This window comes from Sardina pilchardus, chromosome 4 (genome assembly GCF_963854185.1).
Source record: "Sardina pilchardus chromosome 4, fSarPil1.1, whole genome shotgun sequence".
Classification (NCBI taxonomy): domain Eukaryota; kingdom Metazoa; phylum Chordata; class Actinopteri; order Clupeiformes; family Clupeidae; genus Sardina; species Sardina pilchardus.
The window spans coordinates 21,155,701-21,180,165 of NC_084997.1; the positions used below are offsets into that span (position 1 = coordinate 21,155,701).

The following is a 24,465-nucleotide window of genomic DNA, read 5'->3' on the forward strand; positions in this document are numbered from 1 at the left end:
CCTTGTCAATCATCAAAATAAACGCTACATGGCCTAAATCTCGTGATTTGAATTCATCTGAATTCTTCAGTAACTGTGGCGCCAGTGCGTGGGTTTATGAGAGGATGATTGACAGGCCTTCTCACCGGAGGAATTTACCCCTTCATACCTTGTTTGGAGTGTATTGACATTCGCCTGTCTTCATGTGGCCATTACTTTGCCGTTTAACTAGTGGCGACCAATTACCTTCTTCCTCCCTCAACTTTCGGATTCTAGGAAACGTATGTCTGGTCTTAATTATCATGGGTGTGAGAACACATTTGGCTTAATGGTCAGTGAAGCTGTTGAAGTCTTTGAAACAAATCCCCCGGCCCCATTGACCAGAGTGCTGCCTGTGTCACAGCCCTGCCCGTGCAGGGTTAACCAGCTCCGCAGAATGCCTTTTGAATGCAGGCATCAATTAGAAGTTATAGTTTCCATCTTCGAAGTTGACATCCCCATCCTTTGAAGCCCTGGTTGACCTTTCAGAGAGGAAATTGCAATGATTGCTGAGTAGGTGTTGACAATAGCCTTTAGACCTCATCATAACAATGTTTTATTCTCTGCAAGTGTGCACGGACAGCCTCAGAAATAGCTTTTTTCCCCCCTAATCCATACTTTTTAATGAGGTACCTTAATTTAATCTTGTATTTCCAGGGCAAAATATCATGTGACACGCGCGCACTACAAATGCTTTACAGTTTTTTGTTTTTTGTTTCGGAGCATTAGTCATTTCACGTCTGCTCAAAGACAAACATATGCTCCATGCAGAGTGGGTGTGATGGATGGCCTAACGGGGGGCATAAATATAAAGTGATTGAGTAACGGCGCCCGGAGGAACCGGCCCTAATGGAGCGCTTGGCCTGTGCCCACCGCCAGTCAGGCCGAGGGAGTGCAGAGAGGAGCGGAGCGGAGAGGGAGGGAGAGAGGGGAGTGAAATGGATCAGGTGGAGGTTTCTGGGACAGTCCCAGGGGCAGGGCTCCGCAGGGCCATTTACGGCAGAGAGAGAGAGAGAGAGAGAGTGTGTGTGTGTGTGTGTGTGTGTGTGTGTGTGTGTGTGTGTGTGTGTGTGTGTGAGTGAGTATGCCTGCATATGTCAGTGAGAGAGAGAGAGTGTGTGTGTGTGTGTGTGTGTGTGTGTGTGTGTGTGTGTGTGTGTGAGAGAGTGAGTATGCCTGCATATGTCAGTGAGAGTGTGTGAAAGAGAGAGTGAGTATGCCTGCATGTGTCTGTGTGTGTGTGTGTGTCTGTGTGTGTGTGTGAGTGTGAGTAGGCATGCATGTGTCTGTGTGTGTGTGTGTGTGTGTGTGTGTGTGTGTGTGTGTCTTTGCATTCTCATGTTGCGGCTGTGTGTATATGACTTCTCTATGACCCAATGCTTTTGTTACTTGAGTGGACAGATATGTCAGAGCAGTGTGTGTGTGTGTGTGTGTGTGTGTGTGTGTGTGTGAACTTAAACATGTTCGGAGATGAACATAGTAAATGTGGAATGAAATGCAAGTTTGCACGGTCATCTTCACCAGGACTGGAAAGCCAACAGGTGGCTGTGATACAGGGTTCATTTGGATTTGATGACTGAGTCAAGTTACTCCCACTTGACCACTGCCAAAAAAGGTGCCATTTATGTTGAACGTAGCAGGTTAGATCCTTAAACTGTAAAGGATAAAAGAAAACAAGTGTTCACACAGATAACATTTTCCACTTCTGGAGATGGCACTGTTTGAGATTGCATTCGGCACAATTATCATGTTTTGCACAAGGCTTATCTGTGTTTGACCAACCTTCTCTCCTGACAGAAAAAAAAAAAAAAAAAAAACTTACATAATTTCCCGACATCTGGTAAAATGACTCTAAGTGACCTTTTTAAAACTCGGTGGTCATGCGTTCAAAAGATGACCATCAGCTAATCCCCACTAATCACCGTGATATTCTCCCCCATGCCAGGCACACAGCGCATGTTGCCAGATTCTGCTGCCCTGGCAGTTACGAGGAGGCCGTGGAGCACACGCTACTTTAATTGAGCTCTCAAATGAGCGTTACGCAGAGGGACTCGGGGACCGGGGTACCTTGCCTCCAAATGCCTCTTTAGAGAATTTGCACCCTGTAGCCATGTGAGCCAATCCGCACGCGCCGTGGCAGGGCCCGTGTCAACCAAGACGTGTGCTGCGGTTTGACCTTTCCCTGTGCTAACTATAATATTATCATAAGACGGCCTATCGGGTTCCCTCGCATGATTGAATTTGCTGTAGTGTTGAGCAGCAGCCGTGGATACTTTCGGGATAACCTTACACTGTTTTACAGACCACGAGGATGGAGCAAATGTGTGTGTGTGTGTGTGTGTGTGTGTGTGTGAGTGTGTGTTTGTGAGAGAGAGAGAGAGAGAGAGAGAGAGAGAGAGAGAGAGAGAGAAGAGGAAACTTGGGCTCAAGGTAAATGGAGGGAGGGCTGAGATACTCATTACCGTACATATCTGAGTGTCTCCTTGAGAGCACGGATCCCCACAGTATCCCTACTGCTGATGAGGCTCTCTGTCCCACTGCTGCTACTGCTTCTGCTGCTGTTGTTGCTCTCCCTGAAGGCCTACTCAAGGAGAACTCTGTCTGTTCTGTTGCTGTTGTTGCTGCTACTGTTGCTGTTGTTCTCCCTGAAGGCCTGCTCAAGGAGAACTCTGTCTGTTCTGCTGTTGTGCTCCCTGAAGGCGGCCTACTCAAGGAGAACTCTGTTCTGCTGCTGTTGTTCTCCCTGAAGGCGGCCTACTCAAGGAGAACTCTGTTCTGCTGCTGTTGTGCTTCCTGAAGGCCAACTCAAGGAGAACTCTGTCTGTTTTGCTGCTGCTACTGCTGCTGTTGTTCTCCCTGAAGACCTGCTCAAGGAGAACTCTGTCTGTTCTGCTGTTGTGCTCCCTGAAGGCGGCCTACTCAAGGAGAACTCTGTTCTGCTGCTGTTGTTCTCCCTGAAGGCGGCCTACTCAAGGAGAACTCTGTTCTGCTGCTGTTGTGCTTCCTGAAGGCCAACTCAAGGAGAACTCTGTCTGTTTTGCTGCTGCTACTGCTGCTGTTGTTCTCCCTGAAGACCTGCTCAAGGAGAACTCTGTCTGTTCTGCTGCTGTGCTTCCTGAAGGCCTACTCAAGGAGAACTCTGTCTGTTCTGCTGCTGTTGTTTTCCCTCCCTGAAGACCTACTCAAGGAGAACTCTGTCTGTTCTGCTGTTGTGCTTCCTGAAGGCCTACTCAAGGAGAACTCTGTCTGTTCTGCTGTTGTGCTTCCTGAAGGCCTACTCAAGGAGAACTCTGTCTGTTCTGCTGTTTTGCTTCCTGAAGGCCTACTCAAGGAGAACTCTGTCTGTTCTGCTGTTTTGCTTCCTGAAGGCCTACTCAAGGAGAACTCTGTCTGTTCTGCTGCTGTTGTTGTGCTCCCTGAAGGCCTACTCAAGGAGAACTCTGTCTGTTCTGCTGCTGTTGTTGTGCTCCCTGAAGGCCTACTCAAGGAGAACTCTGTCTGTTCTGCTGCTGTGCTTCCTGAAGGCCTACTCAAGGAGAACTCTGTCTGTTCTGCTGTTTTGCTTCCTGAAGGCCTACTCAAGGAGAACTCTGTCTGTTCTGCTGTTTTGCTTCCTGAAGGCCTACTCAAGGAGAACTCTGTCTGTTCTGCTGCTGTTGTTGTGCTCCCTGAAGGCCTACTCAAGGAGAACTCTGTCTGTTTTACTGCTGTTGTTGTGCTCCCTGAAGGCCTACTCAAGGAGAACTCTGTCTGTTCTGCTGCTGTGCTTCCTGAAGGCCTACTCAAGGAGAACTCTGTCTGTTCTGCTGCTGTTGTTGTGCTCCCTGAAGGCCTACTCAAGGAGATCTCTGTCCTGTTACTGCTGTGCTCAATGAGAACTCTGTCTTAAAGGACTGGATTCTCAGTCGTAAGTCATCTGCATGCAGGATGGGAGCAGGCTAATTCTGGGCATTAGCACTATGTCAGGGATCTGTGTAACTTTGCGGTTAAAGTGCAAATCTCTGAAGCATCGCCTGCATCCCATACACAACCATCTGTCAGATGACCGTCACTAATAAAGGCCTGAGCAGCTGACACTGACCGAGGGGAAAATACTGATGCAGAAGAGATGCCCTCCTCCGCGTCGCCCTCTCTGGGGGTGGGCCAAATGGCCATGCCAACGGTTCAGTAGTTAGTTGGGCAGCAGGGGTCACACGTTCCTGCCGCTCTTGCCATTGTCAGGGTCCCTAAAAGGCACATACGTCTGCAGGCAGCTGGCGCGACTGAGATGAGAACGTTCACAAGCGCACATGTAGCACATGATTTACACAGTATGTTCCCTTGATCACACTATCGATTTTTTTGCCTTTTATTTAGATAGAACAGTGAAGATCGACAGGAAGTGAGCGGGAGAGAGAGGGAGATCCGGTGGGATTTGGAAATGATCGCAGGTTGCATTCAAACCTGTGGGCAACTGGACCCAGCTGAGTCTGTATGGACACCTGCATGGATCAAGGGACTAAAGATAAAAAAAAATGTTGCAAAAAAAAAACTCTGGCACATTTGAGTGTAAACAAAGAATGTCAATTGATGTGCAATGTCCCTTTTAAATAAACAAATACATGAAAATGGCTGAGTCCCAGGGGGCACCTGCGTGGATAATGGTCACCACTTTCACCACAGTGCCCCCACACTATCAATCTCAGCCTAAACCCCTCAATAACCTGACAGTTTATGTTACAGGACACCACATGGGCCTGGGTGGATAGGCACAACCACTGCCACTGGGAGAACACTTGGATTCAGGAAAACAAGAATATTTAGGCAGTGTATCGCTGATATATTAAAGAGTGATCCCCTTTTGCTTTTGGAAAGCGTATTGTAGAAAACCACACACATGCACAATATTAAATCATCACAGCTGAAGGAGATTGCTAATTCTCTGTTTTGAGGAACTGCTGAAGCTTTCGTCATTCTAAACACAATTATGATGGTCATATATATTTGTCAGCCCGGGGTGCACATAGTCGCTTGGTCCAGGTAAATCCCCAACAAAGCCCTGCCCAGTTAAAGTGACCTCTCCCAATCCCATGTCGACCTCCTGCATCTGCATCCTCCCCAGGCCTGCTCATGCCCTCTGCATCACTCTGAACATTCGTCCTGTGCGGCCCTCACATTCTTCAGATATTAACAGACTGGGGTGTGAACTCGTATGAGCAGTTACCTTCTCCATGAGATAAACAGATAGGCAATGTTATTCTATAAAACTCAATTCAGTATAGGCCTAGATGTATATTAAAAAGAAATGTCATGTTGATGGATTTTAGAATGCTATTTTTGGTGTAATGTGCTGTACGTCTTGAAGTACTTCTTGAGTACACGGTAGGTAAGACCGTTATTCATTAGTTATCAAGTTGTCAAGTAAAATAATGGAGTCTTTTTGCAGCATGGTGCATTTAGTGCTGTTTTTAGTAACTCAAAGGAAGTAGACTACTGTTTTGACTGTTCTTAGGAGGTTTTTGGAAGCTGTTCTTTCTAGGAAACCTGTTGAATAATGAGGTGCTGAATGTTTTTCAGGGATTATGTACCTCAGTTTGGAAAATAAGATGTGGTTTAGTGTCATATGTTTTCAATGAAGCTTTGTTTTTAGCTTGTACTTACAGACTATTAAATATAATGGCCAGTATTTGATTCGAACTTAGATCCTCTGTTACATATTATGCAACCTGTTATGTTGGGTTTACCTCTTAAATAATTACATTGATGCAGACCTAGAATATAGTCACTAATGTTGTGTTGCACTCATCATTGCCAGATAGTATTTTTCAAATTGAAACAACAGACTGAGCAGTTTTAATAGCCTTTACCCAGAAGAGTTATACGTGATGTAAAGTATCCCCTCTTGGTTCTGGTATTCCACTTGGTGATGTCTGTGATATGACTTTGTGTCAGAAAATATTATAGCTAGACTAATTAACAAGACAAAATGTTGTGTGATGACAAAACCAAAGGTACTGGTTTATCAGATTCTCCAAAGTCATGGCCGAAGATGGATTATGGTTTAGAATATGACAGTAGCTGAATAAAACTGCATGTCACAGGTCCAGATGCAGGGAACAGAAGGCTGCAAAGTCTAAACACGGGTCCAGACTTTTGCTGAGACAATCTATCGGAGAGCCATGGTTTTAATTGGACAAAGCCATAAGTGTAAACTTCTGACTGTCATTACAAAACTAAAAACACTGAGTGCACTGTTAAACTGAAAAGAAATGAATCCATATGCACCGTGTGAGGGGCATAGCTCTGATGTCTCCTCAGCATTGGTCATACGTCATAGTACAACTCTAATCTATTAGCACTGAATTCATTTGAACGCTGTGGGTGGGATGATCCATTATACTTGAGTGGGATTTGTGTGTATGGATGACCTGAGAGGTTTCATAATGCTGGGATGAGGCATCAGATGCCCCCTGCCTGCAGGTCATCTTTACAGATATTGGCCGGGTTTCCCAGACTCATTAAGAAGCTCTTAAGTGCTATGAACTTCTTAGGAGCGTTCTTAGAACATTCTTACAACGTTCCTAAGAAGTTCTTAGAACTTAAGAGCTTCTTAACGATTCTGGGAAACCCGGCCATTGTTTGCTCTGCTTCCACACAAAACGTACGACGGAGCTGGGCTGCAGATGGAGAGCACAGCAAACAGCATGCCTTTTAGGAACAGGACGATTCTGACTTTTAAAATGAAACATTTTGAAGAACACACTGAGGAAACCTTTATTGTTTGATTAAAAAAAAAAAATGTTTTAGACTTCATTTCAACCTGATTCAACAGATATCACAACAACTTCCTCCTTCCCTCTCTGCCGTTCAGGCAGGAGTTGTAGTGAAACCAGAGGAGACACTTCTTCATTTTTTCCAAGTCGTCCAGACTATTTCCGTAGAGGAGCATCTATACTCCATTGCTGTCAGTCATTGCTCCCTTGAGAACATATGGTTTACTGCCTTGTCCTGTTACTGTTTGCTTTTTTCTGGATCAGTTATTTACATACCTTGTAAATGAAATAAAATATGAAGAAAATCATTTAAATGTCTTCTCTCCCAATATTGCCAGGCCTGGAAACACTAACTTGACGAATGGCATCTGCATTCTACCAGCACTGAAAAAAAAACAAAAAAAAAACGGAATTCCACTTTATATTGCATGTCTTAAACAGAACAATCTCTGACGAATCGTCACCCCCTGAACTTCCAGTAGCTTTTACGATATAATTAATCACATTTCTAGTTCCAGAAAGGTCAATACACGTCTGGGAAAAGGTTGCCCATTCCAAACACTAAGTGAAAAAACAAGCGCTGGTGAGTAGAAGTCCCAGTATGGGTGCCTCGGATAAATCCATCAGCCCTGACGACAGCTACCTGTCAGCGGCTGCACATCTGCCTGCCTCTGCTCCAGACTCATGTCTTTTATTGATTTTCATTGCTTTCTTTGGCTGCAGCGGGCACAGGGCTTAGGCAAACTTGTCTGTCTGGCTCCCAAATCATGTCCCCCTAGATTATTCAGGTGATTACTGCGTTGCGAAAGGTATGTTGATGATAAACTCGAATGTGTTAAGTTAACAGCTGAAACAGCTGAAGTTTTCAGTCTGTCTGCCTGCCTGTACCAGATGACAAATTATGGCTGTGGAGACGAATGGATGGTCAAGGTGATTGTCAGTGTTCTTTTGGCAGTGTTCATGTTTAGGAAGGTTAAGGTGCTGGCTTTATTCCTGTCGCCATTTCATTTGTCATTTATGTTTCGAGACAGGAACATTTGAAACTGAAACATTCTCAGCATGATGGCTTAACCCTGCTGTGAAGAAATCACTCTAGCACAGACTCTTGATGGCTGCACCTTACACCCCCCCCCCCCCTCCCCCGAACACACACACCCCAATGGACTGCAAGCTGTCGAGTCCAGCTGTTTTCTGTCTCAGCATCTCGGCTGCAGATGTTCGACCACACCTGGCAGCTGGTCCCCCCTGCTCTTCCTGTTGTCGGTGTGGTGTTTCCCCCTCATCTGGAGGGCTACTCTACTCGCCTTGACAAGGCACCCCGATGGCTCTAGGCGCAGGATGTCGGGAATCCTGGAACCCGGAGATGAGCTGCGTGCGCGGGCGCGCGAGCGAGGAGCCTCTCTGGCCCCCGAGGAGCGTCGCTTCGACTTCCCATTTTCTCACAGTGGCTTCCTCACCTGTCAGTGTGGGAATGTGCTGGCCGGGGCTGCGGAGACGCAGGGATCGGAGCGGAGCGGAGAGGAGAGGAGCGGAGGGCCCTGTGACAGATGTAACAGCACTCAGTCAGCCACCAGTGTGTTCCTGTTTGTCATACTTTCAGCAGGAAAGAAGATGCTTAAGAAAACAGATCAATCATCTGGGCTGAAAAAAAAAAAAAAAAAACGGGGACTGGAGGTAAACGTTAGAGTGAGGGCTCTGAGGCATGTTCTCTGCAGAGCTCAGTATGGCCATGGAATCTTCCATCTGTCATATGGACCAGTGGCATCCTGCTACACTGTACGATCTATCTAGGTGTCAGGAATAACGACTTCCATGAATTGCTTTTTCAGGAAGGATTTTCGCAAAAAAAAGAAAGGCAAAACATACTGACTGATTATGGCTGAATGGCATGAATGAATGAATGAATGAATGAATGAATCTTTGAGTACTAAATACAGTCTAATGGAAACCAAAAAATGACAAGAGGGCATATTTCAGCCGTAAGCAATACTAATGTCTCTGGGAATTGTAATCCCCTGACTGGCCTATTCACTTGTATGCAGGTCCCACCTGGTCAACATGGCTTCAGTCCAGCTCACAGCAGGAAAGGAAGGAAGTGCCTCTCCTACAGTACAGCACAGTTCGCCCTCTTCTGGCCGGAAGTGAAGGCTTCAACAGGCCGTCATGTTAATTAGCCCTGATTTCAAAACACTGTTATGTAAAGACATTTAGATCATAGGAATTTTGAGTTAAAAAAGTATAAATATATTTATCGGCTAGAAAACATGGACAATGGATGTGTGAAAATGACTTGACATTGAACCCCAATGTCAATTTGCAAAACAGTGTGTTTACACTGCTGGCCACTTTATCCATCAGAGGACAGATGACAAACAATGGTCAAAGACCTTTGAGTAGCCACTTCATAAGGATCATACATAAATGCTGTCAAGAAGCCAAGGCCTTTGGCACTGACCGTTCTCTCCCTTGATTCAAGATTATTGATCGGATGTTTTCCCCAGTATCCTCTGTAGGCATGCATTCATCTGTAAGCATCATATGGATGCATCTGGATTCTACTCAATGACCCTTGTGTTATCACATGGAGTCTATTTCCTCATATCTAATCTGGAGTAAATTGAATTCACTCTGTCTTATGACAAAATGCGTACATGTTATGAAACATAAATGGCCATAGGATTCACATACGGACAAACATGCAAAAAACAAGAGCAACTGGGTTCAACTGGGAAAACTACCCGTTTTGTGAAACTGCTTAGCCTAGTCTGTAGTCCAGTGACGACTAATTAATCACAGAATAGAGCAAGCACCTTTATTTGTTTAACAGATATATAGATTTGATATTGTGCACTTCTTGCTAGGTTGTGGTCTTATACATGTACTAACAGAGGTTAAAAAAGTAAACAGCTACTGGAAACAATGGCATATAGTACAATTAGCAAACATTATCAAAATCAGTTTTTACAACTTTTTAGCAACCAATTACCTCTATTGGTCTGCCATAGTGCAAACTGTGTTGTTTGAAAGACAGAGTTTTAAGCATGGTTTAAACATTCATTCTTTTTCATATACCTCTGCCTTTTGTTACACATACATATGTGTAGACTGCATTCGTAGTGCCTCTGGTTCAAGTCCTTCTGTCCAGTAATGCTGATTTATATATATATATATATATATATACACATATATATTCATATAATAATTCAAGTGTGTAGGGACGTTCAAGCAGTTGAGTAATGGTAAAGCTATAATCAGGACGAACTGAATGTTTGGCATTTATGGCAATGTACACGAGGCCCGGTTCTGTTTGCCAGATGGATCTCTTCAGATAGGATTTCCAGCTCTAGTCGAATGTTCTTGAGTCCCTCTCCATTTCACTCAAAAATGTCCTAAAAAATATTGCCTTAATAGGTTAGCATGGCCATCTGGCACTGACAGCCATACTTACAAAAATATGGATATTACAAAAACGAGTGTGACATGTAAGAGAGATGCACACAAGAGAATGTATACAGCATGTATGTGAGGGACAGTTAGAAACATCAAGCAGATTGAAGAGAGAGAGAGAGAGAGAGAGAGAGAGAGAAAGGTTTGTCATTGAATGTCGTCAAATTTTCTCTTGTTTGTTTTCTATGTCCATTCCCAAGTCCAACTCTGTGACATTCCAACAGTAAATCCATGTGACACTTTATGCTCTTTCAAATGGGTGAGCATCCTTGTTGTGGTTTCTGGCTCTATTGCACAGTGTAAGAAAAGCACTGGTAAATGGTTAAAGTGATTATTTTTCAGAAGTCCAGGAGGAGGAGGAGGAGGATGAGACCGGCCGGGCGTCTGCTCACTCAAGAGCATCCGCAGCGGTCCACCACCATGGACGGAATCTTGCCGTAGATGATCTGCTCTTTCCTGTTGAAGTACAGCATGTTGATGGGGGACATCTTGGTGGGGGTGCAGCAGGGTCCGGCCGTGCCCCGCGGGTTGGCTTTGTTCACCAGGTGGGTGTGGGGGTACTTCTGCAGGTGCATGTACTCACACTCGCCCGAGCAATAGTTGGCCTTGTAACGCTTGGGGGCGATAATCCAGTCCCAGCCAAAGTCTTCAAAGTCCACGGTGAGAGGGTACCGGCAGCAACGGGACTCTGGCGAGTTCTCGTCACAGTCCAGTCCAGCATCCCGCCTGGTCCTCTTCGGCCCTTCAGAGATCTTCACCTCCATGAAAGGTTGCTGTGAGAGTCAAAACCACAGTAATCATGCATCTCTACAATTAGCCTACATCCTGTAGTCATTAGGTCAAATAAGTTAAGTTAAGAGGCAAACTCTGAGGATATGTCCATTATTTGACTTTTGAGACATGAGGAAGATTGAAATACTAGATAAAAGCCTTTGCTAAATGCAGAAAGCAAAGGGGCTCTGGTAGCCTACAGAGATGTTCAAATAATGGGTCCAAAAATAATTACAGCCGGTCACACACTTTTTCTCCAAACATCAGTGGTTTGGTCCACTGAACATCCCATATTTGTCAGTGAAGACATAATCATACAGCTGCAACCGAGTGAATTGAGTGAGTTGTTGAACTAGAGACTGTTAGAATATGTCTTGTGTTACAGTGAAAAGTCATCTGAACTCACCAGTCCTTCCTCTCCGGCTTCTGCAGAGGTAACAGCCAAGTCGGTTCCCTTTGCGTCGTACGCGTTGATCTCGATACCCCAGTTGGTCTCCGGTTGTTTGAGCCACACTGTCAAAACCTGCTTGACATCTATGCTTTGCCATGATTTGGTCCCTGATTTCACATCAATTTTCAACGATCGGATTCTATGCCTGTTTCCGTCCGTGACTGGCATTAATCGCGATATTTGAAGGAACACAGTGGTATCCTCATCCGATTGTCTCAAGTTCACCCAAAGCTGCGCTTTCACGATGCGGTTGGGTTGAATCTTCGGGCTGAAGGAGAAATAGCAACACTTGGGTTTCCGCTCCACTTGGACGGCGGGATCCGCTAGATAGAAAAATAATAATAAAAAAACAGGAAAGGCACAGGAAAAGAGACAACCAGTCAGTCACTCAGAAGTATCTCAGAATAAACAGGACTACTGTTTTACTGTAACAAGAGTATTCAACATAAACGGTCCCTCTTTCAGCTTTAAGAGCAGCGAGGAAACAGCCACTGTGTGCGCACTTGTGAGGGAAGTGCAAGCGCGCAAAAGGAACGCTAATGAGATTTAACACTAATGAGATTTTTGGAAGCGTCTGATGGTTTTATTTTCCATTTTTAACGTTTTGTTACATTCTAGAAGCAAACAAACAGGCTACAATTGTTGCAAGATTTTAGCACATTTTAGCAGATGAGTAACTTCAAATGAAGTGAAATGTCACTCATATGAAGAAATAGGAAGTTTTTGCATTCTTCTGACATGTATCAATCATCTGGCCTCATGAGATGCGCTTCAATAATAATGTAGAACACATAAACCTTCGGCGTAAAATAACGCAACTGCTGCGCTCCGGTGTGTACCCAGTTGGCGACCACGCCAGCAGCGCGCAGATTAGTATCTTAGCATTTAGGACAGTAGAACTTACGCTCGGTAGCCATCGTCATGATTGTCTCTGTGATGGCATGGTCATCATCATCTTCCATAACTCCGTCCCTGTTATCATCTCCAAGAACATCGTACTGATCAAGGAGTTGCTGGAGCGGAGGTGCCTTTGGCAGTAACTGTTTGACAACATCACGGCTGATGTTGGGCGCTTGTTTGAGCCGAAGTTTACTCAGAATTTGGGACTTGATGGCTTGTAACCTCATGAGCTTGCTCTGCTGTCTAAACTCACATGTTGTGCACTGCTCACTGTCCTCCGACGCAACTGAAGTCTGGTGGTGCGTTGTGATCTCACCATAACCCACTGGACCTAGTGCAATTAAAACACACACAGAAATCAGAAGTCGTGCAAAATGCATGTTCTACCGCTTCGTTAGGATCCAGTTGATACAAGTTTACACCCGAGGTTATCAGGATTGAGTACCACACTCATGGGTGTCATGCTTAAAATTCTGCAAGGCTTTTTATACTGCAACTTTGGTCTCTATTGTGTCGTCAAATTCAATGATTGGCTGGGCAGGCAACAATGAATCTACTGAGATAGACGTGACTCAATTCCTCAGTCAAACCTTAAAGAGGTAGACTAACAGTTGGTAAAAGCAACAATAACGACGTTTTGAGATACTGCCACATCACTTCATACCATGTTAAGACAATGTCACAGTTATTCAAAAGTGAGATTAGGTCATGAAACAACTTACACAATTCATCACCCAGCTTCATGCAAATACATTACACAGTGTGTGCCAAACTGTTGGCCGCCGTTATGGATTTGTTGATGTTAATGTAGTAGATTCAATATTTTATGTTAATAAACGAAAAACAACTCTAAAAATAAATATATAAAATAATAATAATAATAAACTGTTTTAGGGCCTCTGTTGGGTGCCAAAAGATGCCACGGAAGTTCTTATAATAAAAATACTGTTGCTATAAGTGACGCTTGATTCATAATATTAATTCATTTGAATAATGATTCATTTTAATCAAAATTAGATCACAGATATAACAATACCGATTCTAGTGACATTCTTAAATATGAATGAATGTATAAATAGAGGAGCGGAGTTATTCAGCATGTAATTTTCTTATGATGGGAGAAAAGAGTGCCATCTACCGATCACCACAGAGACTACAAAGAGACAGCGCCAAGGTTCAGGCCCATTGACATTGCCAATCTTTTACTGTATTAACGATCTGGATTAAATACTCAGAGCGGGATTGTTATATGTAGGCCAACCCCATTCGCGCACTGAATATAAATAATTTACCCATCATCACATCAGCAGAGCAGTCAGCCCCACAGGCTATTTGAATGTGACGAAATGGAAAATGGCCCAGGGGCATTGGTTTGCCCCTGGGCCAGTGGTAAATAACAAGACAATTCATAACTTTGTGTGTGTGTGTGTGTGTGTGTGTGTGTGTGTGTGTGTGTGTGTGTGTGTGTGTGTGTGTGTGTGTGTGTGTGTGTGTGTGTGATAGAGCGAGCGTGCGTGCGCGTGGTGTGTTGGGGTGGGGTCTATAGCGGATGGATTCTGTTTTTTTTTTAAAAGTATATCGATACTGGGTGGATTTAATAGTAAGCATATTAGATTTGGAAAAGTAAACTCTTTCATCGAACTGCTCAGTTGTAGCCTATTTGCACATACAATATTTGACGTGAGTTTTGAACTTGACCTGATGTGAATCCCATTTCAATTCAAGCAGCGTCATCTAGTGGATGGAAAAAGAAACTGTAATGTTAATGTAATGATGCCCTCCCTTTACCTCCCAACCATTTTCTATCTTTTCAGCCTTTTCGTTGTATGCCCACATACAAGCATCTTTTGTCACACAAATGCCAGTTTTGAGGTTGAGCTGCATATCTTTTAAAGCAAGAGGGCAGCATAGTTATAGTTAATGGACACAAAAACCTTTCACTTCTCTGTATAAATAAAAACAAGACAATTATTTCTTTGATAATTTATTTGAACTTGCAATTAGACCAATCAGTTGTCACCATTCAATCTACACACAGTTCCCATTGAACACTTTTTACAGAATATTTTAAAAATCATAATATATACAAAACACACTTCACAATCCAAATATAGTGCATACAATGGTATTCCCATAATGCCAAATGATAAAAACATTGGCAGACACATCTGACATCTTATCCAAATGGAGATGTACTTAGACGTCTTGCCCCATTTAGATCATTAGTATCCTTCATTATATAGATAGAACAGTTAATGCCTAAACTCTAATAGTCAAAAGTAAACACCAGTAATTGTACAAAACCATATGATTTGCTGTTTGTTCAGATATACATTTGTGGAAAGATGTTTTAAGAAACAACCATTCGGAGGATTGAAGTCAGTATAAAATGATAAACTGCAGGGGGTTAGCGGGCTGAGCCTGAGGGCAGGTGTTATTATACATAATTCCTTTACGTAAGAATGATGGCATGTGAACAAGATGTTTACATCAAAATCTTATTGTACACTCAGAGGTAAATTCGTTGTTACCTTAGTGGTCATTTTAATTGTTTGATGCAACATTGCTTGGTGAAGCTTTCAAATACTTTGAACACATGATTCCTATATCCACTATTAGTGGTCTCCACTAAAATTATTCTGTGTATTCCACAGTGGTAAGAGATGTGGATTTCAAAATAAGAAAATGTTACACTTTTGTTAAATCACTGACATCCCCAGTCTACACACAGAAAGCATTAACAACAATTTCAAGCAACAACAGCTTCTCAGTAGCTGAGCACCAATGTAAGAAAATCAGTCCACCACCTCACACTAATCAATTAATGTAAACTGGAGCACAGATTCACACATACGTACACGTACACATACACACACACACACACACACACACACCCCACACACACAGCCAGTAGAATCCCGAGGTTAGTTTCTAGTAAGACTCTAAAAGAGAGGTAAAAAATCTCTGAAAGAATGAAATGTGGTATCACAGTGCTCACCTTTAAAGTACTGATGCCAGTAGTTAAAACTAAAATGTACGTAAAAATACATAAAAAAAACATTGAAAACATTCAAAATACATCATTGCATACACACACTTGTACATAAAAATAAGATGCATCTGGATCTCAGAAATTAACCACCAGTCGTCTGTAACCACTGTCGCTGACTATGAGCCCTTCTCATTCGTCTTTTTATCCTTCCTCCCTTCCTTCCTTCCTTGGTCCTCCGGCTCATTCCCACTGATCTATAAAGAACACTGGATAGGCTATCCCATTGTTACCGCCCCATCATTCTTTATCTAGATCAGTGGGAACGAGGACCGAGGAAGGAAGGGACGATAGATAAAAAGACGAATGAGAAGGGCCCTTTTGTCAGTGACTGCTACCTACTGACAACCCATAAGTACCGTGGTTCAGTTCTCTAGAAGTACATCGACATGAGTGAAAAGCGAAGGACATCTACTTCTGCTTCTGCTTATACTGGAGATAGGCAGGTTTCAGATCACCACACTGTTGCCACTGCGAGAACTCCTCTCCTAGGAGACAGAAAAAGAGTCCCAAGAAAAGGGGCAAGAAGAGAAGGCGAAGAAGAGAGCAGGTCAGAGAGAAGGGAAGGGGGAAGGACGGAAAGAATCTGGTCAGAAAACAGTGATTTGAGTCATGCAAGCGAGACTTTGATTGTAAAGCTCAAACCCTTACAGAGAAGCGGTCTATGTTGTTGTTGTTGTTCCTCCTGCCACTGTGGCCAGACTGGATGTCGATGGAGGCGTAGCTGGGGGGTTTCTCGGGCCAGGGTCTCCCTCGCGAGGGCCGCGCACCTCCTCCTCCTCCTCCTCCTCTCCGGCTGTCCTCCTCGGAGCTCCAGGAGCCGCGGCGGCGGGGTGGGGGCGAATAGCTCCTGTCCCGGCGAGGGGTCACGTGACGCGGGTCCTCCATCAGGTCATCTCGGCTGCGCGAGCGAGGGCGGTAACCGTCGGCAACCCTGCCACCTCCTCCTCCTCCTCCTCCTCCTCCTCCACTTCCTCCTCGCCTGCCTCCAGAGGAGGAGCCCGACCGTCTCCCGTAGCGATCGTCCCGGTCCGAGTCGTCGCTGTAGCCGCGCAGGATGCCGCGGCGCGGCGAGGGCGGGTCGCGGGGACCTCCTCCATGGTGGTCGCGCCGGTAGCCCCCGCGGCTGGAGCTGTCGCTGGACAGGATGGACAGGCGCGGCCCGTCGCGGGTGCCGCCGGAGCCGCGCTGGCCGGAGCCGCGGCCGATGATGGGCGGCAGCTGGATGACGCGGCGCTCCATGCCCTGGACGCCGATCTCGTCCAGAGCAGAGAGCATGCTGGGAGGCCCGGCGGAGAACGGCACGGCCTGCGGCGGGGTGGCGCGGTGCTGCGGGGGGAATGACTGGACAGGGGGAGGCGCCATTTGCTGATGGACCGGCTGGGTGTAGACCATGGGCTGCGCGACATCCATGCCCCGCACCTGGTTCTCCAGGAAGTCCAGCATCTGGTTTTGTCCTTGGATACTTCCCTGAGCAGCGGGGTGGTCATAGATACCATGAGGCATAACAGGTGGGCCCTGGTGTTGAGGTGGGTAGCCCATGGGGCCCATTGGCATCCCCTGCTTGGTGGGGTAGTCGGAGACTGAGCCTGAGAAACACAAATGGAACTAAACAACACTTGGAGTGGAAAGAGAAGCCATTGGCTAGGCTGACACAAACAAACATAAAAAATACAGTAAGATACGTCTGGATCTCAGAAACTAGCCACCGCCATCAAATGAATTGACCGCTGACTGTGTCAGTGACTACAACCTACTGACAACCTATCAGTAGTCCTGTGGTTCAATTCTCTGGAAGTAGATAAAAATGAATGAATTCAAAGACTTTATGTCAGTTCTATAGGCACTGTGAGTGTGTGAGTGACACCGTGAGTGTCTATTTATTGCATAATCACAACCAGCAAAAAGTCTGGTCTCAACATTTGATATCAACTTGATTAATGTCCTAAAAGTATCAGCCAAGCATGCGACTCAATGGGACTCAGTGATAACGTGAGCTGATAACGCTGATAAGCACAGCAAGGCCAGAGAGGCTCCCCTGCAGACTGACCTGAGTACAGTAGAGGGTGGTTGGAGTGTGAGGAGCCGTTGGACACTGGGGCGTATATGGGCTGGCCGTGGAACCAGGGGGCCATCGCCCTCTTGGCCTCCTTCACCATCCGATGCTGCATCACCACTGCAAACACAAGAACACCATTTCTACTCTGGCAATGAGTGGCCTTTGGCACATACAGTATGCATGCTATACACAACACTGATTAACTCAATGACAGTATGGCAAGTAGGATGGGCACTGTGGAGGAATTATAGTTCGTTTTCTATCCCAAAAATGCAGTCAAGATGTCAAGATGATTTTGTTGTGTGCAGACCCCTGAGGATGGTGAGACGGAGTGTGTGGAGCAGTGGGCATGAGGAGCAGTGGGCATGAGGAGCAGTGGGCATGAGGGGGCATGAGGAGGAGTGGGCATGAGGAGCAGTGGGCATGAGTAGCAGTGGGCATGAGGAGCAGTGGGCATGAGGGGGCATGAGGAGCAGTGGGCATGAGGGGCAGTGGGCATGAGGAGCAGGGGGCATGAGTAGCAGTGGGCATGAGGAGCAGTGGGCATGAGGGGGCATGAGGAGCAGTGGGCATGAGGGGCAGTGGGCATGAGGGGGCATGAGGAGCAGTGGGCATGAGGGGGCATGAGGAGCAGTGGGCATGAGGAGCAGTGGGCATGAGGAGCAGTGGGCATGAGGAGCAGGGGGCATGAGTAGCAGTGGGCATGAGGAGCAGTGGGCATGAGGGGGCATGAGGAGCAGTGGGCATGAGGGGCAGTGGGCATGAGGGGGCATGAGGAGCAGTGGGCATGAGGGGGCATGAGGAGCAGTGGGCATGAGGAGCAGTGGGCATGAGGAGCAGTGGGCATGAGGAGCATGAGGAGCAGTGGGCATGAGGAGCATGAGGAGCAGTGGGCATGAGGAGCAGTGGGCATGAGGGGGCATGAGGAGCAGTGGGCATGAGGAGCATGAGGAGCAGTGGGCATGAGGAGGAGCAGTGGGTATGAGGGGGCATGAGGAGCAGTGTGCATGTGTGCGGCACCTTTCTCTGGGCAGCAGCAGGTCTGGGGGCAGCAGGGGCATCGCACGTAGCAGCAGCAGTTCTGTGGGCAGCACTGGCAGCAGCAGACGCACAGCAGCATGATGAGGAGGAGGGCCCCGATGATGATGAACAGCACCGTGAGCCAATCTGAACAGAGAACACAGGACGGCTTCTGTGCTAGCTGCCATCACTGTCGGAATACTTTGCATAAAACTGTTTACTGTGAAACAGTATGCAAATAGGAAACAAATGCATAGCTTCCTCCATGAATTGCTATTTAGTCTACGATTTATATCTGTTATCGGTTCCAAAACAATTGCTCTTCTTGACAGCGTGAACAGTTTGTAAATACACAAAGAGCGGTCAGCTTCCTCTTCCTACTTACGATACACGATGAGTTTGATTTCCCGGTCAGAGTCCCCCGTCGTGTCTCCAGGAGCATCGATAGAGCAGAAGTACACGCCATTGTCCCACCACATCACTTCATTAATGACCAGGTCTGCCTCTGAGATGCACATAAGGATATTAAAAAAAAAACCCTCATTTGTTACAGTAATTCTAACATCACTTGGGGCTTTTAAACATTGTAAACAAGACATTGTAAACAAGGTTCCACAAAATGAAGGTGATATGCATGATGACTCACTTCCCTGGATGGTGATCTTGCGCTCCCGGTACTCCGCACCCAGTGTGGGTTCATTGGTGCCCCTTTTCTGAGCCACTACACGAACTGTGCGTGTGCGGTCGGGGCAGTCATTGGCTGGGTCCTGCCCCAGAGCCAATGAGGCTTGATAGGCTAGGGAGGGGAAAATGAGTTAAAAGTGAACTACAGTATGCAAGTTTTTTTTTAGCTTAATTTGCCTTAACTGATCAGCTTTGGAGTCATTGGAATGATTATTTGACTTATTTCGGGTTGAATGATGGCTGTCTCGTTTTCCTCTAGCGCCTGAGAGCAGAAAAACCACGCTTGCAAGTTTGTGCCACCGGGTTGGTGGTGGCACTCACAAACAGAAAGTTTTGCAGCCTCGCGATCATGCTCATGAAAAGGCAGACTGACCGATTGAGTACTGTTGTAAAATATACACACTAAAGCTGTAGGGGAAGCTCTGCAGAGAAACCTGCAAGCGTAAAACAAGAAAACAGCGAAGAAATCGCCAAACCTTCATAGTTCCTCTTTAAGAAGAAAAACACAAGATTCAAATACATAAATCACACAGCACATATGAACCCTCGTATTTTGTTCACAATGCTCCCATATGCCACACGATAACTGTATTTCATGTACGCTTTGCCCTTTGTTGTTTTCTGACAGACTTTGCACTTTGCCTGCACACCAACACCCAACTGAATGAATTAAATGTGAGGTCTGACAACTAAACAACGTATTTCCCCTCACAAAACTATGTATTGCATGTTAGACATTTTTTTAAAATGTCTGTCGTTTTTGATGGGAGACACAATGTACAGAACAATATTCAATAATGTTGGGGGGGGGGGAAACATTATGAACTTAAAATGAGTAGGATGAGGTATATAATAATAATAAAAAAAAGATAAGAGGAAAGACAACTCACAGATGCTTACAGATTTCAAGACCACATTTGTCTTCTACTACTCAATGCATGTCATGCATAGCTGAGATGTCAAAAGTTCAAAAGTAGTTGAACATAAACTCATATCTGATAGACAGTGACAGACTGCATGTTAAGGATTTATGTATTACAATCAACCAAATATCCCAAGGCCAGGATTCTTAACATACCTGTAGAGTAGTACTCCAGTACAGGGTCTTTACAGAAAGACTTGTACCTCCATGTAACTAGGACCTCTGACGGATTGCCAGATGTTGAGTAGTCACAGCGAAGGATGACAGATGCAAAGAGCGCTGTGCTCCTTTCTGTCTCAGGAACAATAACTTGAATGGACTGCAACTCTGCGTTAGACACAACAGTTGAATGTGAAACAAAGATCTATTCATCACCTTCAGGTCTAGGTTTGGCATGGCGTCGCAATGGAAATGTTAACAGCAAACAATCTGAGAGGGGTCTAAAGGTCAGCTATCGTTGCCGTACACAACTAGGCCTAACATTTTAGAAGCAAAATAATTGTATCTGTCAAAATCGATATAGGGAGTTTCTTCTATGATCAATCGGTGTGTAGGCCTACAGTGAAAATATTATAAGGCCTAATAGCCTAAACACAGTCACGTGACGCAAAGGTCTCCGTTGTCGTGTTTACACCTGTTGATAATTAACATTTGCCAGTTTCGGTAGAGAGGTAAATTTTGTGATAAAACAACAGAACATACCTTATTCTATAGAAATAATCCAATGGCAGCAAAGAATGTAGACATATTGTTCTGACTCACCTTTGGGAAGAATTCCAAGCAGAACTACTGCAAGTATCAAATTTCCCATTTTTTCTCCGAAGGACATCCAACGCGGAAGCTACGGAAACCTATAGATAACTACTCCTATGATTACGATGTAGTGGTTAAAAAATAATAAAAATAATAAAAACGAATGTGCTGGTTCACGCGTAAATGAAGGCAATCATAATTCCTTGTTTCCGCCGAACTTCGTGGACTTTACGACTCAGTTCAGACTGTTTGTACGGCAGGTACACAACGAAGCGCAACTTTTCCCAGGGCAGTGCTCCTCGCTCCTTTCCCCTCCCCCACAGCTTGTTCCAAGTGACATCACTTACCCCACCCCACAGTGACAGGTGCATCTCGGAGTAAACACTGTGGATGGATGCGCCTACGCATACTGACGTTTTAACCACACCAGTTTGAATGTGAATCTTTGCTCTCGACTAGAAAAACACAATTTAGATGGCAGTTGTGTCATTCTTTTGATAATTTATCAATGTAGTTTATAATCTTCAAGTACAGAGACACAAATGATGATTCCTCCAGAATCCACCAGGGGGGCATATTGAGAAGGCCTAGATACTTTCGTGTAAATATTCTGCTTTCGAAATTTGGAGAGCCTGCATCAGCATAATGGGCACCAAAAGCTACCCTACAGGATTAGTGTTTGTGTGAGGACCTCCACTGGCACAATAATGGCTCTTTACACGGAGGTCTTTATCCGGAAGAGAAGTAAAAGAGTGCGTTTTGTGGACGCCCTCGTCTCTCTCATGGCAAGGCTCCACAACCTGGCAGAGATGCAGAGGCTCAGAGGCAACTAATGAATACAGATAGACCTCACTCAGCTCTCTTTAACCTACTTCTGGCTCACATTTTATACACATTTTGCATGTATTTGTACTGGTGATTTCCCCTGGCCTTGTTGGACCATATCCAAGCCAGTCTTCCCACCACCTGTGAAGCACAATGTCAGTTGTTTCCTGGTATTGTGATTTCATCCTGGACAGGATGGATCTGTCCCCCCCTTGGGAAATTAAAAACCCTGTACTATTTCCTTTCAATGGCCGTCATTCTTCAAAATCTGGAAAGCCAAACCATTAAACCCTCCCATTTGCATCTGTATCTAAACAGTGTACTGTATGCCTGCGATGCTTTTAATATGGAATTAGGTGAACATATTTGTTCAAAAGATAAAAAGATTAAATGATGAGTGGGACTGTGTGTTTGCACTTGTAGGTGTGTGTTTGTTCATTTATAAGCTTGTTTGCACTAATTAGCGATAAGGAAAAATACACTTTTTATCAGCAAAACACGAGATCTATCAAGCAACCACACAAAAAAACACACACTTCATAAAATAGACAGCATGTTTATATCAAAAACATCATAATGGCAAACATTATGAAATACAAATACATACAAAAGAATGGCACCTTTTTGAACTGCCAACCCGTCTGGGTCAACTGATTAACTCTGTATCAGTAATACTACACTATAGTGCAAATTTAGAACACTTAAAAGGCAATGGTGTGCACTTACAGTACATACAAAGAAATAAACATAGTACACTCTTAAAACAAATGTGTTGTCCCTATCTGGACACAGAGATGTGTTACATAAACAACACAAGTCGTGTTGTTTTCAACACATTGTGTTGTTTTCAACACATTGTGTTATTTTCAACACATACTGTGTGACAAATAGAAAAGGAAACAACACAAACTGTGTTGTCCCTATCTGGACACAGAGATGTGTTAAAACAACACAAGTTGTGTTGTTTTTAACACATTGTGTTATTTTCAACACATTCTGTGTGACAAATAGAAAAGGAAGCAACACAAACTGTGTTGCCCCTATCTGGACACAGAGATGTGCTAAAACAACCCAAGTTGTGTAGTTTTCCACACATATTGTGTAACAAATAAAAAAGGAAACAACACAAACTGTGTTGTCCCTATCTGGACACAGAGATGTGTTAAAAAATAACACAACTTGTGTTGTTTTCAACACATTCGTTTTAAGAGTGATGCTTCTGGGGAACCATCAACACAGAACAGCTCCACAGCAGCTCCACACAATGATGTATTGTTGTAACATCCCATTCTGGGACTACTGCTCCCTCACAGTTTGTAACTGTTATTGGATGCAGCATGGTCATTAATTGTACACATTGAAAAAGAAAACAATCCCAATCATTAGATTGTTCCTTTTTTTTCGGAGACATAAAGGCATGACTTCAAGAAAACAAGGAGATGGTAAGTGGGCCAGGAGTGTTGCACACCTTACCATTCTCTCTCTCTCACACACACACACACACACATACACACACGGCACTTAGTCAGGTTAGGTAACATATGTAAATACACAGAAATACATGTGCATATGCACACTTATGTATATTGCCACATGCACGCACACACATCTGTGCGCGAGCGTGTGCACACACACACACACACACACACACACACACCCACACCCACACACACAATCCTTGTGTCCTCTGGGTAAGTTATCCAGTTATTTTCCTCTCGGTCAGTCTGACGGCTGGATCTCAGGCAGATTGGTGTATTTGCTGCTTAGTTAGTCTGCTGTGTGTGACTGGCGCTTTTGCGCCCGCAAGCTTCTCTGGTGGAGTCATACTATGAGAGAGTCTCTGCTTAGATGAGTGTTCTGTTAAAAAACACCAAATGCCAGACGTTAGGGACCCTGTTATCGTGACGGTCAAGCTCGATTAGTCAGGTGTGTCAGTGAGTGGTGAGGATCCACAGCAAACATGCAGCTCATGCTCGGTTAGTAAGGTCTGTTAGGTCATGTGTTATGTACATTTAGGCAATTATAAAACAAAAACATGAACAAAATAAAATTAAAATAAAAATCCTTACCAATTAAGACAGTGCTAAAAACTTGGATCAACTTGTATATTCACAATATCATCTTAATAGAAAATCTTTATATATTCAATAGATAATTTCTGTTCATAAATGATTACAGTGGTAAAAAAAACATTTCAATAAGACACAAAGATATAGCAAGTGTTTGGCAACACACAGAGATGAAATTTACAGCATAACTGGTGCAAAAAGTCATGTCCACTTCCTATTTTGGCTTAGAGGCCTCCTATAACCTGATCTGATGTCAAGATGCTGGTTATGCGACTCTGAGGTAAGTAAGAGCATCAGATATTTCCTATTTGGTCAAACTCTAGCCCAGGGCTGCTTGGAGTTGGTTGGCTGTCCTGTTTATTACACAGAGTAACCTACTATTCCTGAGCACTAAGGACTGACCTCCTGCTTCCTCCTGCACATGTGAGGTACTGTAGGCTTACTTTCTGACAAGGCTGCTGAGCTCATGCTGAAGATTGAACATCTTGTGGATTGTGTAGCTTTAATACGGAAGGCAATCCTGCATATCTGAAGCTCTGAGTTTCTGCTGGTGTCTTCCGCTCCAATAGCAGGGCATCTTTAAAGCTTAGCTTTTTACAGTAACTCGAGGCCGCCGATTCGGATGGCCACCTCCTCCTACAGATAACTCACCACTTTCCTGGACTTGTCACGGTCATCGCGGCGCTCCTGCAAGGTGTGGGCCACGCTCTGGCCGTTAGCGGGCCGCGTGTACGAGAACGGCTGC

At 44.8% G+C, this 24,465-nt stretch overlaps 3 protein-coding genes across 4 annotated transcripts in view; all 3 read right to left on the bottom strand.

Moving 5' to 3' along the window:
- Positions 1-9,574: 9,574 nt before the first annotated feature.
- On the bottom strand, positions 9,575-12,791 carry mstnb (myostatin b). The gene is made up of 3 exons (XM_062534578.1): positions 12,344-12,791; positions 11,395-11,762; positions 9,575-10,990 (listed from the first exon to the last, which is right to left on the bottom strand). The coding sequence occupies exons 1-3, from the start codon at positions 12,717-12,719 to the stop codon at positions 10,610-10,612; spliced, it is 1,125 nt and encodes a 374-aa protein (XP_062390562.1). The 5' UTR covers positions 12,720-12,791; the 3' UTR covers positions 9,575-10,609.
- Positions 12,792-14,319: 1,528 nt separating this feature from the next.
- Positions 14,320-21,126, bottom strand: ildr1b (immunoglobulin-like domain containing receptor 1b). Of its 2 annotated transcripts, XM_062534562.1 has the most exons (8): positions 20,836-21,126; positions 20,230-20,400; positions 19,114-19,263; positions 18,853-18,972; positions 18,468-18,614; positions 17,439-17,564; positions 16,040-16,977; positions 14,320-15,876 (listed from the first exon to the last, which is right to left on the bottom strand). In XM_062534562.1, the coding sequence occupies exons 1-8, from the start codon at positions 20,900-20,902 to the stop codon at positions 15,838-15,840; spliced, it is 1,758 nt and encodes a 585-aa protein (XP_062390546.1). In that variant the 5' UTR covers positions 20,903-21,126; the 3' UTR covers positions 14,320-15,837. The 2 variants fall into 2 exon arrangements, with proteins under 2 accessions (XP_062390546.1, XP_062390547.1); XM_062534563.1 differs by lacking the exon at positions 18,468-18,614.
- Positions 21,127-22,191: 1,065 nt separating this feature from the next.
- ildr2 (immunoglobulin-like domain containing receptor 2) overlaps positions 22,192-24,465 on the bottom strand; it is a 13,520-nt gene continuing 11,246 nt past the window's right edge. The window contains exons 8-9 of the mRNA XM_062534561.1: positions 24,372-24,465; positions 22,192-23,508 (exon numbers count right to left, since the gene is read on the bottom strand). The exon at positions 24,372-24,465 is cut by the window's right edge and continues 627 nt beyond it. Of these exons, the coding sequence (XP_062390545.1) occupies positions 23,473-23,508; positions 24,372-24,465 (130 nt within the window). The 3' untranslated portion in view covers positions 22,192-23,472. The remainder of the gene's footprint in view (positions 23,509-24,371) is intronic.

Coding starts and splice junctions, on each gene's coding strand:
- ildr1b (XM_062534562.1), bottom strand. CDS start 20,902: ATGTCCTTCGGAGAAAAAATGGGAAATTTGATACTTGCAGTAGTTCTG. Junction 20,401..20,835: donor GCTTGGAATTCTTCCCAAAG/GTGAGTCAGAAC, acceptor TGTCTAACGCAG/AGTTGCAGTCCATTCAAGTT. Junction 15,877..16,039: donor ACAACATAGACCGCTTCTCT/GTAAGGGTTTGA, acceptor TCTGTCTCCTAG/GAGAGGAGTTCTCGCAGTGG.
- mstnb (XM_062534578.1), bottom strand. CDS start 12,719: ATGCATTTTGCACGACTTCTGATTTCTGTGTGTGTTTTAATTGCACTA. Junction 11,763..12,343: donor CATGACGATGGCTACCGAGC/GTAAGTTCTACT, acceptor TTTTCTATCTAG/CGGATCCCGCCGTCCAAGTG. Junction 10,991..11,394: donor AAGCCGGAGAGGAAGGACTG/GTGAGTTCAGAT, acceptor TGACTCTCACAG/CAACCTTTCATGGAGGTGAA.